This window comes from Sorghum bicolor, chromosome 3, assembly GCF_000003195.3.
Source record: "Sorghum bicolor cultivar BTx623 chromosome 3, Sorghum_bicolor_NCBIv3, whole genome shotgun sequence".
In the NCBI taxonomy this organism is placed as follows: Eukaryota; Viridiplantae; Streptophyta; class Magnoliopsida; order Poales; family Poaceae; genus Sorghum; species Sorghum bicolor.
Genome location: NC_012872.2, coordinates 1,685,195 through 1,702,176, shown reverse-complemented (window position 1 = coordinate 1,702,176; position 16,982 = coordinate 1,685,195). Strand labels below are relative to the sequence as shown.

General features: G+C 43.4%; 1 protein-coding gene across 1 annotated transcript; it reads left to right on the top strand.

Annotated features, from left to right (window-relative positions):
- On the top strand, positions 2,443-5,697 carry LOC8081418 (GDSL esterase/lipase At5g45920). Its single transcript, XM_002454899.2, has 5 exons — positions 2,443-2,668; positions 2,783-3,007; positions 3,124-3,191; positions 4,123-4,290; positions 5,254-5,697. Exons 1-5 carry the CDS (start codon positions 2,570-2,572, stop codon positions 5,411-5,413), a joined length of 720 nt encoding a protein of 239 aa, XP_002454944.1. The 5' UTR covers positions 2,443-2,569; the 3' UTR covers positions 5,414-5,697.

Here is a 16,982-nt window from a genome sequence, read left to right as displayed (position 1 = left end):
TACATCTGTTGTACCACATTGTCAATATATGTAATAACCTTTTTAATGTTAGTAGTCAAAAAAGTTTAGCTTCATGAATCATAAGACACATATTTAGGCTAGATTATCTATGAGAACAGAGACTTTGTTCTAGGTTATATATACTTTTTATTTTAAATTATATAAGTCTTTCTAGTTTAATTTTTTACTATGTATCTACATACAATGTATATCTAGGTATATGGTAAAAACTATATGTACTAAAAAGGTTAGAACAACCTACAATTTAAAATGAAAGGATAATATTTTTAGCAAGCATGTATAACCAATTAAAATAAACACTCTTGCTAATCATGCATGGTTGCGTGAATCATTTACTTACTATAAAAGTCAAGGTACTAACCAAATACCATCATGTCAAATGCTACTCCATTTTCATTTAAAAAACTAATACATTTAAAGAAAAAGTTATCGACATAGTAACGTATTACTCGATATGTGTATCATATGTCGTCATGTCTCTATGTCTATTAGTGACGCACATTGTCTTCCTTCTACTTTAGGGCAAGGGCAACGCACATGTGATCGAAGCCCTGATAATTATAGTGAGGCTATAAAAATAGAAGAGCTTCACAACAAAATATCAAAACTAGCATTCAATACCTCTAAAAATTTCTAAGGTATCCCTAATAACATATAAACTATATGAGAGAAACAGTGTCATGTATCCTCCCGTCCATTAGAAAATTGGACTAGAGTTGTCTAAATCTATATGTAATGCTAGAACCTATATCTCTTATAAAGCACCACTATATGTTCTATCTTAATATGCAAGACATTCACATCATCTTCCACTAATAGTTATCTCATACCTAACTTCAAACCTCTTAATGCAAGTTATCCGCGTCATCTCAAGTTCTATCACACCATACAAGACATCTACATCATCTTTCGCTAATAATAAGTACGTCATACCACTAACTTTCAATCTCTTAATGCATGCTATCCACGTCATCTTAAGTTCTATCTCAACATGCAAGACATCCACATTGTATTTACTAATAGCCATGTCATGCCACTAACTTTCAACCTCTTAACACAATATATCCACGTCATCTCAAGTTCTATCTTAGCTTGCAAGATATCCCATACATCATCTTTTCCTAATAACATGACATGCCACTAACTTCCAACCTCTTAATGCAAGCTATCCGTGTCACTTCAAGTGTTTTATCTCAACATGCAAGACTCCATATCATGCTCCTCTAACTATCCACATCATCTTTCACTAATAGATATATCGTGCCACTAGCTTTCAACGTCTTAATGCAAAGCTTTTTTTTCAAAAAAAAATGCAAAGCTTTTCATATCATCTTTACTTAATTTCATTTTTAATTTTTCACAATCATCATAGCAACATACGGAGTATCTTCTAGTTGTTTTGATGTTTCACCGACATTTTATCTGCTCTGATACCCACGCTACATTCATCCTCACATGTATAAAACTTCCACACATTTCAAACCAAGGCCTTGTTTAGTTGATCCCAAAAACCAAAAAGTTTTCAAGATTCTCCGTCACATCGAATCTTTCGATACATGCATGAAGCATTAAATATAAATAAACGAAAATAAAATCTAATTACACAATTTATCTGTAAATTGCAAGACGAATCTTTTGATCCTAGTTAGTATATAATTAGATAATATTTACCACAAACAAACGAAAGTGCCACAGTAGCGAAATCTAAAATCTTTTCGCATCTAAACAAGGACCAAACCAAAAGGTGGTCTTAAGGGAACTGGATAAAATCACTGCTGGTGTGGCTACATGTGGACCTCGAACAACAACTGTTTTTAGAAAAGTTTTTTTCTGAAAGGAAAAAACAAGAGTTGGATTGGATCGATGTTGTGTAAAAAGTCTCAGGGACTCAAGGATAACGAGGCGCCTGCTGGAGGCTAGTCAATTTGTAAATTCGTCACGACGACTTCACGAACTCATCCGATCCAGATCACGGACGCCCAGTCGGCCACGAAAACCAAACCTGCCAGCCGCCACTCCAGTACTCCACTGCCAGTCCCCTCTCAGGGCCTCCAATAAGGGCCTTTTTAGATTGGGAACGAAAATTTTTTGGGTATCACATCGGATGTGTCGGAAGGATGTCGGGAGGGGTTTTTAGAAACTAATAAAAAAACAAATTACATAGATCGTCAGGAAACTGCAAGATAAATTTATTAAGCATAATTAATCTGTCATTAGCATATGTGGGTTACTGTAGCACTTAAGGCTAATCATGGAGTAACTAGGCTTAAAAGATTCGTCTCGCGATTCTTAACTAAACTGTGTAATTAGTTTATTTTTTATCTACATTTAATGTTCCATGCATGTGTCCAAAGATTCGATGGGATTGATGAAAAATTTTTGGGTGGGAACTAAACAGGGCCTAAAACTGCAGCAGAGGTGAAGCGCCCCGTGCTCGCAGTCCTGCTCCTCGGATCTCACGGCGGAACTCGGAAGTCGTCGGTGCAGTCAGCGAGCAAACGAGCCCTCGCGGCGGATTCCCCGATCCGAGCAAAGCAACCCGGTCGACATGCGGCCGCGGCTGGTGCTCTTCGGCGACTCCATCACCGAGCAGTCCTTCGCGTCCGGCGGATGGGGCGCCGCGCTTACCGACCGCTTCGCCCGCCAGGTACGTGCCGTGCGCGCTCCTCCATGGCCGGGCCCTGGCAGCGGGACGATTGAGCGTGGGCGTGGCCTTGATGTGGCGAATTCTGATCTGGCTGTGTCTGGGCTTTTCGGTCAGGCGGACGTGGTGCTGCGCGGGCTCAGCGGCTACAACACGCGGTGGGCGCTCAAGGTGCTGCCGCGCGCCATGGAGGGCGCGGCGGGCGCGGGTGCGGACCCGGCGGCGGTGACCGTCTTCTTCGGCGCCAACGACGCCACGCTGCCTGATCAGGTGCAGGCGCACCAGCACGTGCCGCTCCAGGAGTACCAGAGCAACCTCCGCGCCATCTCCGCCTACTTCAAGGTTATATATATATATATATATATATATATATTGTGGCCTATGCTTCATGCGATTCTCGGATTCGGATATGCTGGATTCCTCACTCATTTATCCGTTGTTTGGTTGTTCGATCACAGGAGCGATGGCCCTCCACTGCTATCATACTCATCACTCCCCCACCGATCTATGAACCAGCGAGAATCCGGTAAGCAAATAGATCCACTCTGAAGATACTACAAATCAAATCAATCCACCGATATCACACTTTATTCGATCTGCTGACCTTAGCTTTCTGAGGGGAATCTAGTGGCCGATCATGGCACAATCAATTCATTGGGTGCCTTCCACATGCTGGCCCCCATTTTGTTTTCCTTTGCTGCAACGCATATATGCCATGCCTGCTTTGCGGTCATGGCATGCAAGTAGTATGATACTAAATTCCACTATCTGCAGTTTGCCAGTTCGAAAGTGAATTGCATCCATGCACACTGCTGCTTTCAGTAAGTCAGAAAAGTTGTCAGCATTTAGATCCATACTGCTACTGCTACTCATCACTCTGCCACCGTGTCTATCTACTATGCATAACTTTATGAGACCAAGGGATACCTTTATACTGATCACCATATTTCCAAGTTGCTATGCACATATGACATTCATGTTGCTTCTTCTCACAACACTATATGCCACTATGTCATAGCCCTGTCTGGTGGCCGAGTTCATTGTACATTGAGGGAGTCAACATGCTTATTTTGGACCTACATGTATTTTCCCCTAGGATCCATGGGATAGGATTCCTTGAATGCTGCCTATTTTCCATTCAATTTATGTGCCTTCTAGAATGCTGGATTGTTTATATCTGTATTTCCAGACATGTCCAGTAATCCAATTACCTGGCCTGATCTAATGATTTCTTCAAGCATTGAGTGGAAATTGCACTTTTCACTAAAGTACTTATGTCTGTGTTTACGCACATGTCCAGTCCAGTAATACGATTCCTTGCCTGACCATAGACTTCTTCAAGCATCCAGTGCAAATTGCACTTTTCACTAAAGTAGTTTTTGTTCAAGAAAAAAAAAACTAAAGTAGTTTTAAAGCCAGCCACAGCCCACACTGATTGTCTTTGGTTCCTTATGCAGAGACGTGTATGGAGAAGACGACCCTTCACGCCAACCAGAAAGAAGCAATGAGGCTGCTGGCGCTTATGCTCAGGCATGCATAGCTGTTGCCACAGAATTGAATCATCCAGTTATAGACATCTGGACGAAGATGCAGGAATTTCCAGATTGGCAAACATCTGCATTGAGGTAAGCATATATTTCAACTACCTCTGTGACCAATGCAAGATCCAATGTGCTAAATGAGCAGTAGTCATTTTTGTACCTTACTTTTGTGTTATCAGCTTCCTGCCTCGCTGATTCTGTAATAGTCAATCAGATAATGGTTTAATTGCACGTAAAACCTTGTCAATAAGGGAAGGCTGTCACCTAGAAACTATGTGACTCCCATCCCATATCTGAAATACGGAAGTTGAAGTTGACTGAAGATGTCGTATTTTCGCGTGTACATCTGAGACAATAAGAAAAAGAATAGATAGAAGGTCGTTGAATGTGATTCTCTGTTGTGCAGATTATTTGTTCCATTGCTACAGTTCAAGCACCACGACCTCAAAGTGGTACTAGGCCAAGTAACATTATGTACCTGGATATTATAGGATAATGACATTCCATGACCCTATTTTTATTTTAATTTTTGAGATGCACGACCGTTTTTCTAGAGCTTCATCTGTCAAATATAATTCTGCATCTTCAGATGGATAGAACACACATAGTTACTCTTTGTGTGTCTATTTTTTAAGCTGTTTACATTTCTGTCCCACATCATAGCATTGTACACTGAATATTTCGATATGCTACATGGAGGGGGATTGGGGAAAGGAGCTTATGTATATTTTTATTTTTCTGTTGGCTGTTGCTACGACTTGCTAAGATCAGTAGGCTTTGATCTTGTAACACTGCTTGGAAAGTTGTAGAAGGGGACTTTCAGAATGTAGTTCAGTTGATTTTCCTTACACTACTACTTTTAGCTTTCTCCAACGTAGTCGTAGGCTTCAGGCACTGGTGTTTTTTGTATTTGTAACTTATGTTGTGCTTCTAATATTTTTTCCTGAAAAATTACTGTGGCTCTAAATTGGTAATGAATGCATTGCGACATAACAGTCCTGATTAGTGTAAGCCTGGGATAACATTTTGATCGATTCCACGATGCAGCGACGGGCTCCACTTCACGCCGGCAGGAAACAAGATCCTGTTCGACGAGGTGGTGAAGACGCTGGAGAGCATCGGTTTCAGCCAGGAGAGGCTCCCGTCCGACCTCCCCCTGTTCCACGAGATCCACCCCAAGGACCCCATGAAAGCCTTCGGAGCTTGAAGAAGAAGACGCCTCGGCGCACGATTGGATCAGCGACGTTTGCTCGATCGTGTCAAGTGACGTGCTCCACTCGTTGTCTGTGGTGCTGCGCGTGCGACTTTTCCTTGTGGAGATAGATGTTTTTCTTCCCCTTGTGAGTACATTATTCAGTATGCATAAAGGACTGCTGAGGCCATTGCAGGAACATTTTGAGGCTTAATAAATGGCATTTTTTTTTTCAGTACCGTATATTATAGGGACAATGTGGTTTCAACAAATGTCACTATGGAACAGTTAAGCCTGTGTCTTGGATGGAGCCGTCTGATGACGAACTGACGTACGAAAAAAGGGGCTCAGGCCTTGTTTAGTTTGGAAAATTTTTTGGTTTTGATTACTATAGCATTTTTGTTTGTATTTCACAATTATTATCTAATTATATGGACTAATTAGCTTTAAAAATTCATCTCACAAATTACAGATAAACTATGTAATTAATTTTTATTTTTATTTAATGCTCTATTCACACATCTAAAGATTCAATTTGACGGAAAATTTTGAAATTTTTTTGAAACTCGACTAGACCCATACTGAGTAGAAAGATCTTGTTCATCTAGGCAGGCGCGGTCCGGCTTCGTCACTGTTTGGGCCCTTTGGTTCTATATAGATATGGGCCGATCGCCGACTATTCTGGGCCTGGGCGCATGGCATGATATCACCGGACGACGAGAGAGTATTTAGTCTTGCCCTTTTCGCTTCAACTCATCTATCAAATCTAGTCATTTAATAGAATTTTTTAAATAAATCAACAAATAATACTTTCAGTTATATTTTTAAACTAAACGAACAGAAAAGATTTTTTATTAGTTTTATTATTTTATTTTGCAAATCGGGTAGTAGTAATAGTAGTATACTATGTAGATAGTACGGTACTACAAGTAGATGAGAAAACAACCCGGTGAGCACGCACAGCGCATCGTCATCTCGGCATGGGAGTCGGCTACGACGACATCCTCCACGTCTCTGCCTCAAGATGCAGAATTTAGCACACCAAGAACAAGAACCTCTCTCTCTCTCCCATGCACAAAACCACGCCCCCACGGCTGTGCGTGCATGCGCCTGCTGCTACTGTACAAAAACGGGTCACGCTTCCCGGGAACAGTAGCTGGTTCGGGGTCCACAGCGCAGGCCCAGCCCGCGTGGGTTACTGATCCCTAGCTAGCCTAGCTACGGCGGCCTAGGTTGGTTAATTAATTAATTATTAATCAAGTGCGAGTAATTGGATTACCTAAACAAAGCCAAAGCCGCCATATGTGTACGGCAAAGATGTGCGACCACGGCCTGACCCAACACGTGGCCGCCGCGAGACCGAGGATTGATCAGCCAACCAGCTCGCGAGTCGCGACGACCCCCCCCACCTGCACGCCTTTGCTATGCTCACACTCCCACTCCCCCATGCCCATATCGATCCATATTATATTTAATTCAGTAAAAAAAACAACAAAAGAGTGATAACAGCAGATAGCACCGGTTTCTCAAGATAGCTCATATTACATGTTGCAGCGGATAGTGGTAGTAGTAGCTAGCAAATGGTAGCACCGGTTTCCCAAGTTAGCACCAGTTTTTTTTTAATGACAATTTAGCACCAGTTGTGCTTGCTCTATAGGTCACTAGCTCTTTATGAAGTGCTAAGCTTACACAATTTTCTATGATTTATGTGTCTATATGCATATACATTTTTTTTATATACTAGCATGTTCCATTATTGTTATTTTTTTAAAAAAAATTATGCTAAACTCACACACTTTTCTATGATTTATGTTAAGTTATGCTCCCTCTGCTGCTTTGTTTTTATTACTCTACCATAGTCTGTACTGTACCAGTATTATTACTACTCTATCCAGCATAAAACATGCAATTCTAGAGTTAATGCGAGTACGTTAGAACCAACATAATTTTTATTAAATTTATATAAAACAATGCACATGTTTATGTCCTTCAATATATATAATATAAAAAGTGTTTTATTATGAACTTAATTACACATATTTCATACAATAAATACTATTATATTTTTTATATACTTGGGAAAAGTTAAGATGGTCCAACTGAACATTATTCTAGATTTTGTGTAGTTTTGGACACGGGGGTATTATTTAACAGGGGTGAAGCTAAATTTCTGTTAGGAGTGAAATAAAACTATGGTTAAAATTTTGCATTCCTATGGCATAACTCTATACGCGGATCTATCTCGTCTTGCCACTGGTAGTATTTACTACTAAGGGCACTCCCAATGCTAGAAACCACATGTAGTTTCTATACATATTAATTTTTATAGACATTATATATAGAAACTATGGTCCCAATGGATAGTTTCTATAGAATATTTTTTTATCCAATCACATTCATTCTCTCTCCATTCTTAGCCAATCATATCACTTCATGTCTTGGATTTTGTGTAGACATGATTTATAACTTAGACCTAGTTTCTATGATTTTTGCTCTCTCTCTTTAATAACTATCTTGTCACATCAGCAAAATACTTAGGTGGGACTACAATTAATATCTATAGAAACCACGATGGTTTCTGCATTGGGAGTGCTCTGAAGTGCTTTGTGATTCGCTAATAAGCCATGATGAGATACTAGACAGGCGGTCACCACCGCTGCACAGTAGTACTACTACTCGTACATACACGCAGCCCTGCGCTGCACTGCACTGCATTTGCAGGGTAGCAGCAGTAGGCTGGTAGCTCGAATAGTACTAGAGACCTGTGCTGGTACGTGTGGTAACAGGTTCATGCGTCATCGGGAACGACTACACCGTATACATACCGTCGAGCCCAGCCGTACGTACAATACATACCGTCGGGAGTACCACCATGAGGTGAATACACACAGTAATAATTTAGAGCCACTGTAATTTAGAATATCAGAAGAGTCTTATTTGATAATTATTATCTAATTAAGAACAAATTAAGCTTAAAAATTCCTCTTTGCAAATTACTTTTTATTTACGTGTTTAAATATTTGATGTAATGAGAGCTAAACTTTAGCAGCGCCATCAAACATGACGTGGCAACCGTAGCATCCTGCGCGCCAATTCTTAACCTGCGCGTCCAGTCAAATGATCGTTCTACACGTAGTATGTACTAGCTAGCTCCAGTCCTGTACACGCACAAAATGGATATTGTGTACAAGTACTGTTATTTTGTTTTGTCATCGTAAATTGTGTTACTATTGTACAGTCCTGTACACGCACACTAAAATTTTATAGTGCGTACAGGTACTGTTATTTTGTTTTGTCGTCATCATAAATTTTGTTACTGTTGTACATTGTCACACGCTTTGAGATTTAAACTGATCTAGAAAAAAAATCATACGAAAACGAACAGATTAACGTGTGACAAAACTTGCAGAAATTTGTCCTCCGGTGCCTATATACATCTGAAATTAGTCTTTTTCCAATGACTTTCTTTTAAAAACATATATATTCCATAGATGTGTAATATTTGGAAAGAGAGAAACAGAAGAACTTTGTAGATCAAAAGTTTGCGACGAAGGGAAGTGGCACGATTATACACGGAAGACATAGATCAATTTCAGTTGGCCTTTAGTCCAAACGTGGAAGCTCAGCATTAGCCCCTGCAAGTTTTTCTCTTGTTTTTCTTTATCTTTATTTTGTCTTTGTTTGTTTGAGTGGCTGGCTACGGTGGGAGTTTTAGGTGAGAGTTGTAATTATCTGCATTTCTTTTTCTTTTTTTCTCGTCTAATAAAAATATGAAAGCTTTTTACTGTTCGAAAATATATTCCACAGATGTCGAAATACGGAGTGGCACCCGCAGTACGTACGTGCGTACCGTGTCTTTCTGGCGCGATCCATGCATGCATGGGTACACAAAGAAACAGAAAAAAAAATGCATGTGTATGTGCATGCAGCTGAGCTGCAGACGCGGCCCACCCACGAGCTGACGATCAGCGAGTGGTTGATGAAGCTAGCTGTTGTACAGTACACATACGTACACGCCTGCCATGCGACGACGTGAGCTACAGTACATTCACTGATGGTGGTTGTAGTCCTATAGCGTACTCTACTCCCACAACTGTAAGTACTGTTCTCTTACTCGTACCGGGCTCATCCTGTTCATTCAAAAAGACGAAGGGATGAATGAATTGGAGCATGCAGCGAACTGTTTGCGAGTCACGAGCCACATGAACACACGGATCGCGCGCAGCTGTACTGCTGTAGCCATGAGAGCCGTCCAATCCATCTATCCCCAGCCACATCTCTCTCTCTCTCTCTCTCTCCCTCTCTGTGTGTCTGCGTGCATGTGTTCAATTAGCTAGCTAGTCTGGTCCATCATCTATCGTTGGACACGCCACCTCTCGTGTCATGGATGATCCATCGATCCCTATGAGTTTCGTCGTCGTCGTCGTCCACCCGTCGCCATGAAAAGCGACGTGCTGCGGCCCAATCATTCTTCACACAAACACGCGGCCGACTGCAGGGATGCCGCGCGCGCAACGGCAACACCTGTCTGTCGTCGTCGCCATCACCCATCATCACTTAGCTCCACCAGCATGCAGCAGCAGTCCCTGATGGCTCCTGTGTCCTGTCCAGCGCAACCGCGACGACCTCTCCCGATGCATCACTCTCCAGTACTCCTCCAGTCGCCGCCTGCACTGCACATGCATATCACCAGCACGCAGATAGCATCGCTAGCTGTCGCCGTGCCGGCCCGTACGTGGACGTGGAGGAATCAACGACCCATCAGAGCGAGAGCGATAGATGAATGAATGCATGCACTTGCACACACCGGCCGGCCGGCCGCCGGTTGCATGCTCGATCGGCTAGCTGCATGCTCCTGACTGCTGAGAGATTGATTCGATCGTATGGCGAACTCGCGATCGGTGGTAGACCGGCCGGCCGGCGGCCGGGACGAAGCCACCGCCGTCAGGACTTAGGAGAGAGAGATCACATGAGACGACGACGACGACAACGACAGAGGACCAGCATGCTGCTTGTAGTACTAGCTAGGCGTGGTCCGAAGTGGGTGCCGCGACATATAGGTGATCGATTAGGGGTGTAGATAGCCTAGAGTCAGTTGGACAAAACCTCGATCACCGACGATGATCGATGCATGCCACCGATCAACCGACACTACTGCAGAGAGGATTTTACCGAGGGCTTCCGGCCTTCGGCAAAGGCTATAAAACCCTCGGCAAAGTCTTTGCCGAGGGCTGCCTTCGGCAAAGAGCCGTCGGAAAATTTCCCGTCGGCAAAGGGGTCTTTGCCGAGGGCCGTTTGTCGGGCACTCGGCAAAGATTTTGCCGAGGGCTCACGCCGGCCTTCGGCGAAAAAAAGATGCCGTTAGGCCGGTAGCTGCAACTGACGGCGTCTTTGGCGATTGCCCAACGTTGGGCCCTCGGCAAAGAATTTTTTAATTTTTATTTGGGTAAATTCTTTGCCGAGGGCTACCATGCAGACCCTCGGCAAAGTATATTTTTTTATTTTTTCTGGAGAATTCTTTGCCGAGGGCCTTGACCATAGCCCTCGGAAGGCCTGTTTTCTATTTTTTCTGAGAAATTCTTTGCCGAGGGCTATGGTCAAGGCCCTCGGCAAAGACCAGAGAAATTTAAAATTTTTTTTTATTTATTTGCATCCAGACAATAGACAGATACATATATATACCATCACACACAGAGAGTCCACAACGAGCACATACATCTCACGAACATCACATATATATATATATATATATATATATATATATATATATATATATATATATATATATATATATATATATATATATCACGAACATCATGTATACACGAACATCATATATATATATATATATATATATATATATATATATATATATATATATATATATCACGACCATCCAGTAGTCCACAAGTTCACCAAATCGAACATCAAGTTCTTGATCCATTCAAGCACTTCCCTTCTCGCATCTATTTTCAAGACGAAATCCACCTTAGGCTTTTTCCACTTCTTGTTTTGACCACTAGGAGGTTGCATCTCTTGTTTATTTCTATCGCATAACGTCGACAAGTCCACTCTAGCCTTAACATTGTCCTTCGATTTCTCTGTGTTCATAAGAGTGCCCCAAAGGGCCTCGGCGATATTCTTTTCAGTGTGCATTACATCAATATTATGCGGCAAAAGAAGGTCATCAAAATAGGGCAGCCTGGTCAACCCGGACTTATGAGTCCACATATGTTGCACACCATAACCCACAAAACCACCTCCTTCGGCGGGCACAAGAGCATCAATCTGAGCACGAATCTCGGCACCACTCTTGATGTGGGGTTTAGGGTCTGTCACTACCACACCTTTTCTAAAGTTCTTGATGTCCCTTCTGAATGGATGGCCAGCAGGAAGAAACTGACGATGCTGGTCAAACGACGAATACTTGCCACCCTTTTTCAACCAAATAAACCTCACAGCTTCCATGCATACGGGACACGGAAACTTCCCGTGAACACACCAGGCGCAGAATAACCCGTACGCCAGGAAATCATGTAGAGAGTAGTGATACCAAACATACAGTTTGAAGCTTGACCTTGTAGCTCGGTCGTATGTCCATACCCCTTCCCAAGCTTCAATCAATTCGTCAATCAGAGGCTCCATGAAGACCCCCATGTTGCTCCCTGGATGTCCAGGAATTATCAAGGATAGAAAAACATTTTGTCGTTGGAAGGCAATGCCAGGGGGAAGGTTGAGAGGGATAGTGAACACAGGCCAACATGTGTATGGGGAAGACATCATTCCATAAGGATTGAATCCATCTGTTGCAAAGGCCACACGTACATTCCGAGCCTCAGCTGCTTTCTCAGGATGTCGATCATTAAAGTATTGCCATGCTTCAGCATCAGATGGATGGACCATCTTGTCCGGATGGTACCGCTTGCCATTGTTATGCCAAGTCATCTGTTTCGCAGTTTCCTCGGTCTTGAAAAGTCGTTGGATCCTCGCCATGAAAGGAAGGTGACGTAACACTCTAGCGGGGATGGTAAGCTGCACCTTCTGGCCATCACCGGATACTGCCTCGAGGTATCTTGAGGCTCCACACTTCGGACAGTACTTTGCATTCTCGTGTTCTTTCCGAAATAGGACGCAACCTTTCGGACAACAATGTATCTTATCATATGGCATCTTGAGCGCACGAAGTAGTTTTTCTGACTCGTACAAGTTGGGGGGCAGAATATGATCCTTCGGTAGCATGGTGGCAAACACAGTCAACATCTTATCGAAGCCTTCTCGACTCAGGTTCAGCTCGGCCTTCAGCCCAATCACACGCCCAATGCCATCCAGCTGAGAAATAGTTGTATGCTCGTGAAGGGGTTTAGACGCCGACTCCAACATTTTGTAGAAGGCTTCTACGTTTGCCTCCATGTCCTCCTTGTCACGTCCTTCAGCGAACTGAGCTTGGTGAGTGTCGTCTAGCATGTCGGCTACCCCAGCATCATCATTGAACGACTCAAGACGTGGTCTCACCACCTCCTCTCTGATACGGTCTTCACCATGGTAGATCCACCGGTACTAGCCCGGCGTATAACCATGGTACACCAAATGTTTACCCATGGTCTCCTTGTTCACCCTCCTCTTGTTGTCACAGTGGCTGCACGGACACCAAACTAGCAAATGCCCTCTAGCTACAACTGCGCCAAATGCGTGGTTCAAGAAAGCATCTGTCCTCTTCACCCAATCCATGTCGTAATCATTTCGGCTTCTTCACCCGGTGTACATCCACTGACGGTCCTCCATCTTTTGAGAAATACGACACCAAGTAACGTAACCACCTAGCCGGTATTCCTACTGTCTAATAGGTGAGGATAGGTCCTAATCCCACCCGTGTATGCGTAGATGAGGTCAGTTTCCATGCTCCGCTACGATCCGAGACAGAATTTCGGCAGCACCTCCCCGCTGTTCTCCCAATACACGTCCTGCAAAGGAGTTTGTGTATTCGGAGAACAACAGAAAGGTGATGCCGAAATTCTGGCCAAGATCGGAGCAGAACATCGAAACTAACCTCATCTACGCATACGCGGGCTGTCCAAGAAACATGGACAATCCGAAACAGATACGATCGGATACACACACTGATCTATATGCATCCAATCGTATCTCTTTCGGACGGGAGACGCCTAACTCGTTTACGCATTCTACGACAAAGATAAAGGAGTAGAGCTAGTTTATACCTAAGGTGTCGGTGGAGAAAGGGTAGCGAGGCAGTGACGAGTCGGGGCAGTGGCAATTCGCAGCGGTGCAGGCAGACCAGCAACACCGACGTAGACGATCAGCTCCTCCGAAGCTCCTCTCACGTCCTCTGATGTGTAAAAAAAACATTAGTTAAAAATTTCGGCAGAACCTCCCAAAACCTGCAAAACAAAATCGACTCGATGGCCGACACACAGAAACACGGCACGACGGCCGATATATTATCAATAGGAGGCACGAAGGCCATCCGCATCAAAAAAACGGCGCGATGGCCGAGAACCCATTAGTTTTACCTGAAACTCGGCCGAGGGACGGGACGGGACGGCAAAGTAGTCGAAACTAAACCACCTGCATTCAACAACATGTATAAGACAATATTTGGATTTTTTAGAACTAAACACTACTACTACTACTAATCTACTACTACTCTTCTGCTCGTACTACTCCTCTATTTATACTACTACTCCTCCTCTACTACTCCTATTACTACTACTCTACTAATCTTACAACTACTCCTTGTCTACTCCTACTACTACTCCTACTTACTCCTCCTACTTCTCTTCTACTCCTACAACTACTCTTATTACTACTCATCCTCTACTAACTAAAATTTCTAACTAACTAACTATACTAACTACTATCCTAACTAAACTATCCTAACTAACTAACTAACTATACTAACTAAACTATCCTAACTAACTAACTATACTAACTACTACTACTAAAAATCCTAACTAAATAAACTATCCTAACTAAAACAGAGAAGGGGGTGGAGATTGCTTACCGGTGGTGGGCGGCGAGGTGGTGAGGAGGAGGCCAGGGCGGGCGCTGGTGCTGCTTGCCGGCGGCGGCGGGGCTCGGAGGGGCGGCGAGCTCGAGCAACTGGCCTGCGCGGGGCGGGCGCGAGCGCCGGGCGACGAGGCGGCGTCCGGCGAGCGGCGGCGGCGGGGCTCAGAGGGGTGGGCGCGGCGGCGGAGCTCGGAGGGCGGGCGAGGCGGCGGGGCTCCGAGGGGCGGTGAGCGCGAGCGGCGGGGCGGGCGCGAGCGCGGGGCGGCAAGGCGGCAGCGGCGAGCGGCGGCGCTGGGCGAGCGGGCGCTGGGGAGTGAAATGACCCCCAGCGCCCGCTCGGGCGTTTTAATACGCCTGACCTCTTTGCCGAGGGCCTAGATCCAGGGCCCTCGGCAAAGAATTTTTTATTTTTTTATTAATTTCTTTGCCGAGGGCATGACCTAGGGCCCTCGGCAAAGAATATTTTGAAATTTTTTCGCCAACCGGCTAGTCTTTGCCGAGGGCCTTGAATACGAGCCCTCGGCAAAAAAACTATCTGGTGCCACGTGTAAACTCTTTGCCGAGGGTCTTACCATAGCCCTCGGCAAAGAATTTAAATTTTTAATTTCTAAATTCTTTGCAGAGGGCTATAGTACGGCCCTCGGCAAAGAATTTATTTTTTTTTGAGTTTTTTTTATCTAGTTTTTTTCTTTGTCACACCTACACTATTTTAAACTACATGGCAAAGTTTGGTTCATTTTGAAATAACTTGCTATATTTTTTGGATTTTTTTGAATTTGTTGAATTTTTCGACAAATTTCAAATTCAAACTACAGGTGCATTAAATAATAGTATTTAATTATTTCAATCATGACATTCATGATTGATAGTGCATTTCCAGGCCGTATGGAGAAAGCCACATGAAATATCGAACGTTTACCCCCCGAAACATGTGGACCAAGTTGCGTGAAATCATTTTTTTGAATATATAAAATGAAACCAAACTCAGAAAATCACGAAACTTGACGACATAACAAGTTATCACATGTGGATGCTATGATAAAAATTTCAAAAAATTCTGAGTCTGTGGTAACGTCTGGTGCACAAAACCCAAACATCTCACATGTTTCGGGGGTAAACGTTCGATATTTCATATGGCTTTCTGCATACGGCCTCCAAATGCACTAACAATCATGAATGTTATGATTGAAATAATTAAATACTATTATTTAATGCACCTGTAGTTTGAATTTGAAATTTGTCGAAAAATTCAACAAATTCAAAAAATCCAAAAAATATACCAAAGTTAATTCAAAATGAACCAAACTTTGGCATGTACTTAAGAATAGTGTAGGTGTGCCACAGAAAGAAAAAAAACATAGATCCAAAAAAACAAAAAAAAAATTGCCGAGGGCCCACTCCAGACCCTCGGCAAAGAGAGGTGTTGCCGAGGGCAGGCTGGCGGGCCCTCGGCAAAGCATGACCTCCGACAGAGCTTTGCCGAGGGCTTAACTACGGGCGCTCGGCAATGCCTAACTTCCAGAGCCGCCGTTACTCTGGACCCACACCGCCGAGCGCCCCTTCTTTGCCGAGGGCCAGCCCTCGGCAAAGATGGGCCTTGACCGAGGGCTTTTCTCTGCCGAGGGCCCGGCCCTCGGCGAAGAAGCCTTTGCCGAAGGTCGTTCTTTGCCGAGGACTGGCTCTCGGCAAAATAAATGACCCTCGGTAGCGTTGCTGTTTCCAGTAGTGCGACCTGCCGGCGAGGATCCGATCCACCACCACATGCATGCCGGCCAGGAGTACGTTAATTGGTAGCTAGAGCATGTGCATAAAGTGCATCCATTACATATTGACGCTAAGAAGAAGCTAGGGGGGAGATAAATAGGTTAACGCCATTACACCAAATCACCAAGCATGAGCGCCAAAGATAACGTTGGGTTCTGTTGGGATCTATCCAGGCAGCTAATTGTTAGCTGCTCGCTAAAAGAAGCTAGTTCATGCTTACTACCTTCATTTAAATTATAAGATGCATGTTTTTTTATTTTCTAGATAATAGCAAACGTGAGGAGTGGGTGGGCACGCGCGAGGAGGATCAGCCGAGCCTTGGGCTATAAAACGTTTATTTTATGCTATTAGTTGAGATATACTCCATGTTATTAGGTAGGTTATTTGGATCCATTCAGCTAGCTTGGAGCCAATAATATACTTTCTTAATTTTATTTTTTAAGATGCATGTTTTGTCTTTTCTAGATATATACATAGATTTTACTATGCACTCGGCTTGTTCGCTTAATCTTATCTGTCGAATCTATCAGCTAGTCAACAATATTTTTCTGTCACAACAAATCAACAAAAAGTACTTTCACCATTAGCTTATCAGTTAAGCAACAGACGGTAAATTGTCTCTAGATGTATAACAAAAACAATGTACCTAGAAAAATCAAAATCATAACGTCTTATAATTATGAATTGAAGGAGTATATATAGCAGCGCAAACTATTATGTCATCGGATCTAAACGGGGTCTTTATTGCTGATGCTAAAACTACTTTTAGTGACTAAAACATGTACTTCAAAGTATC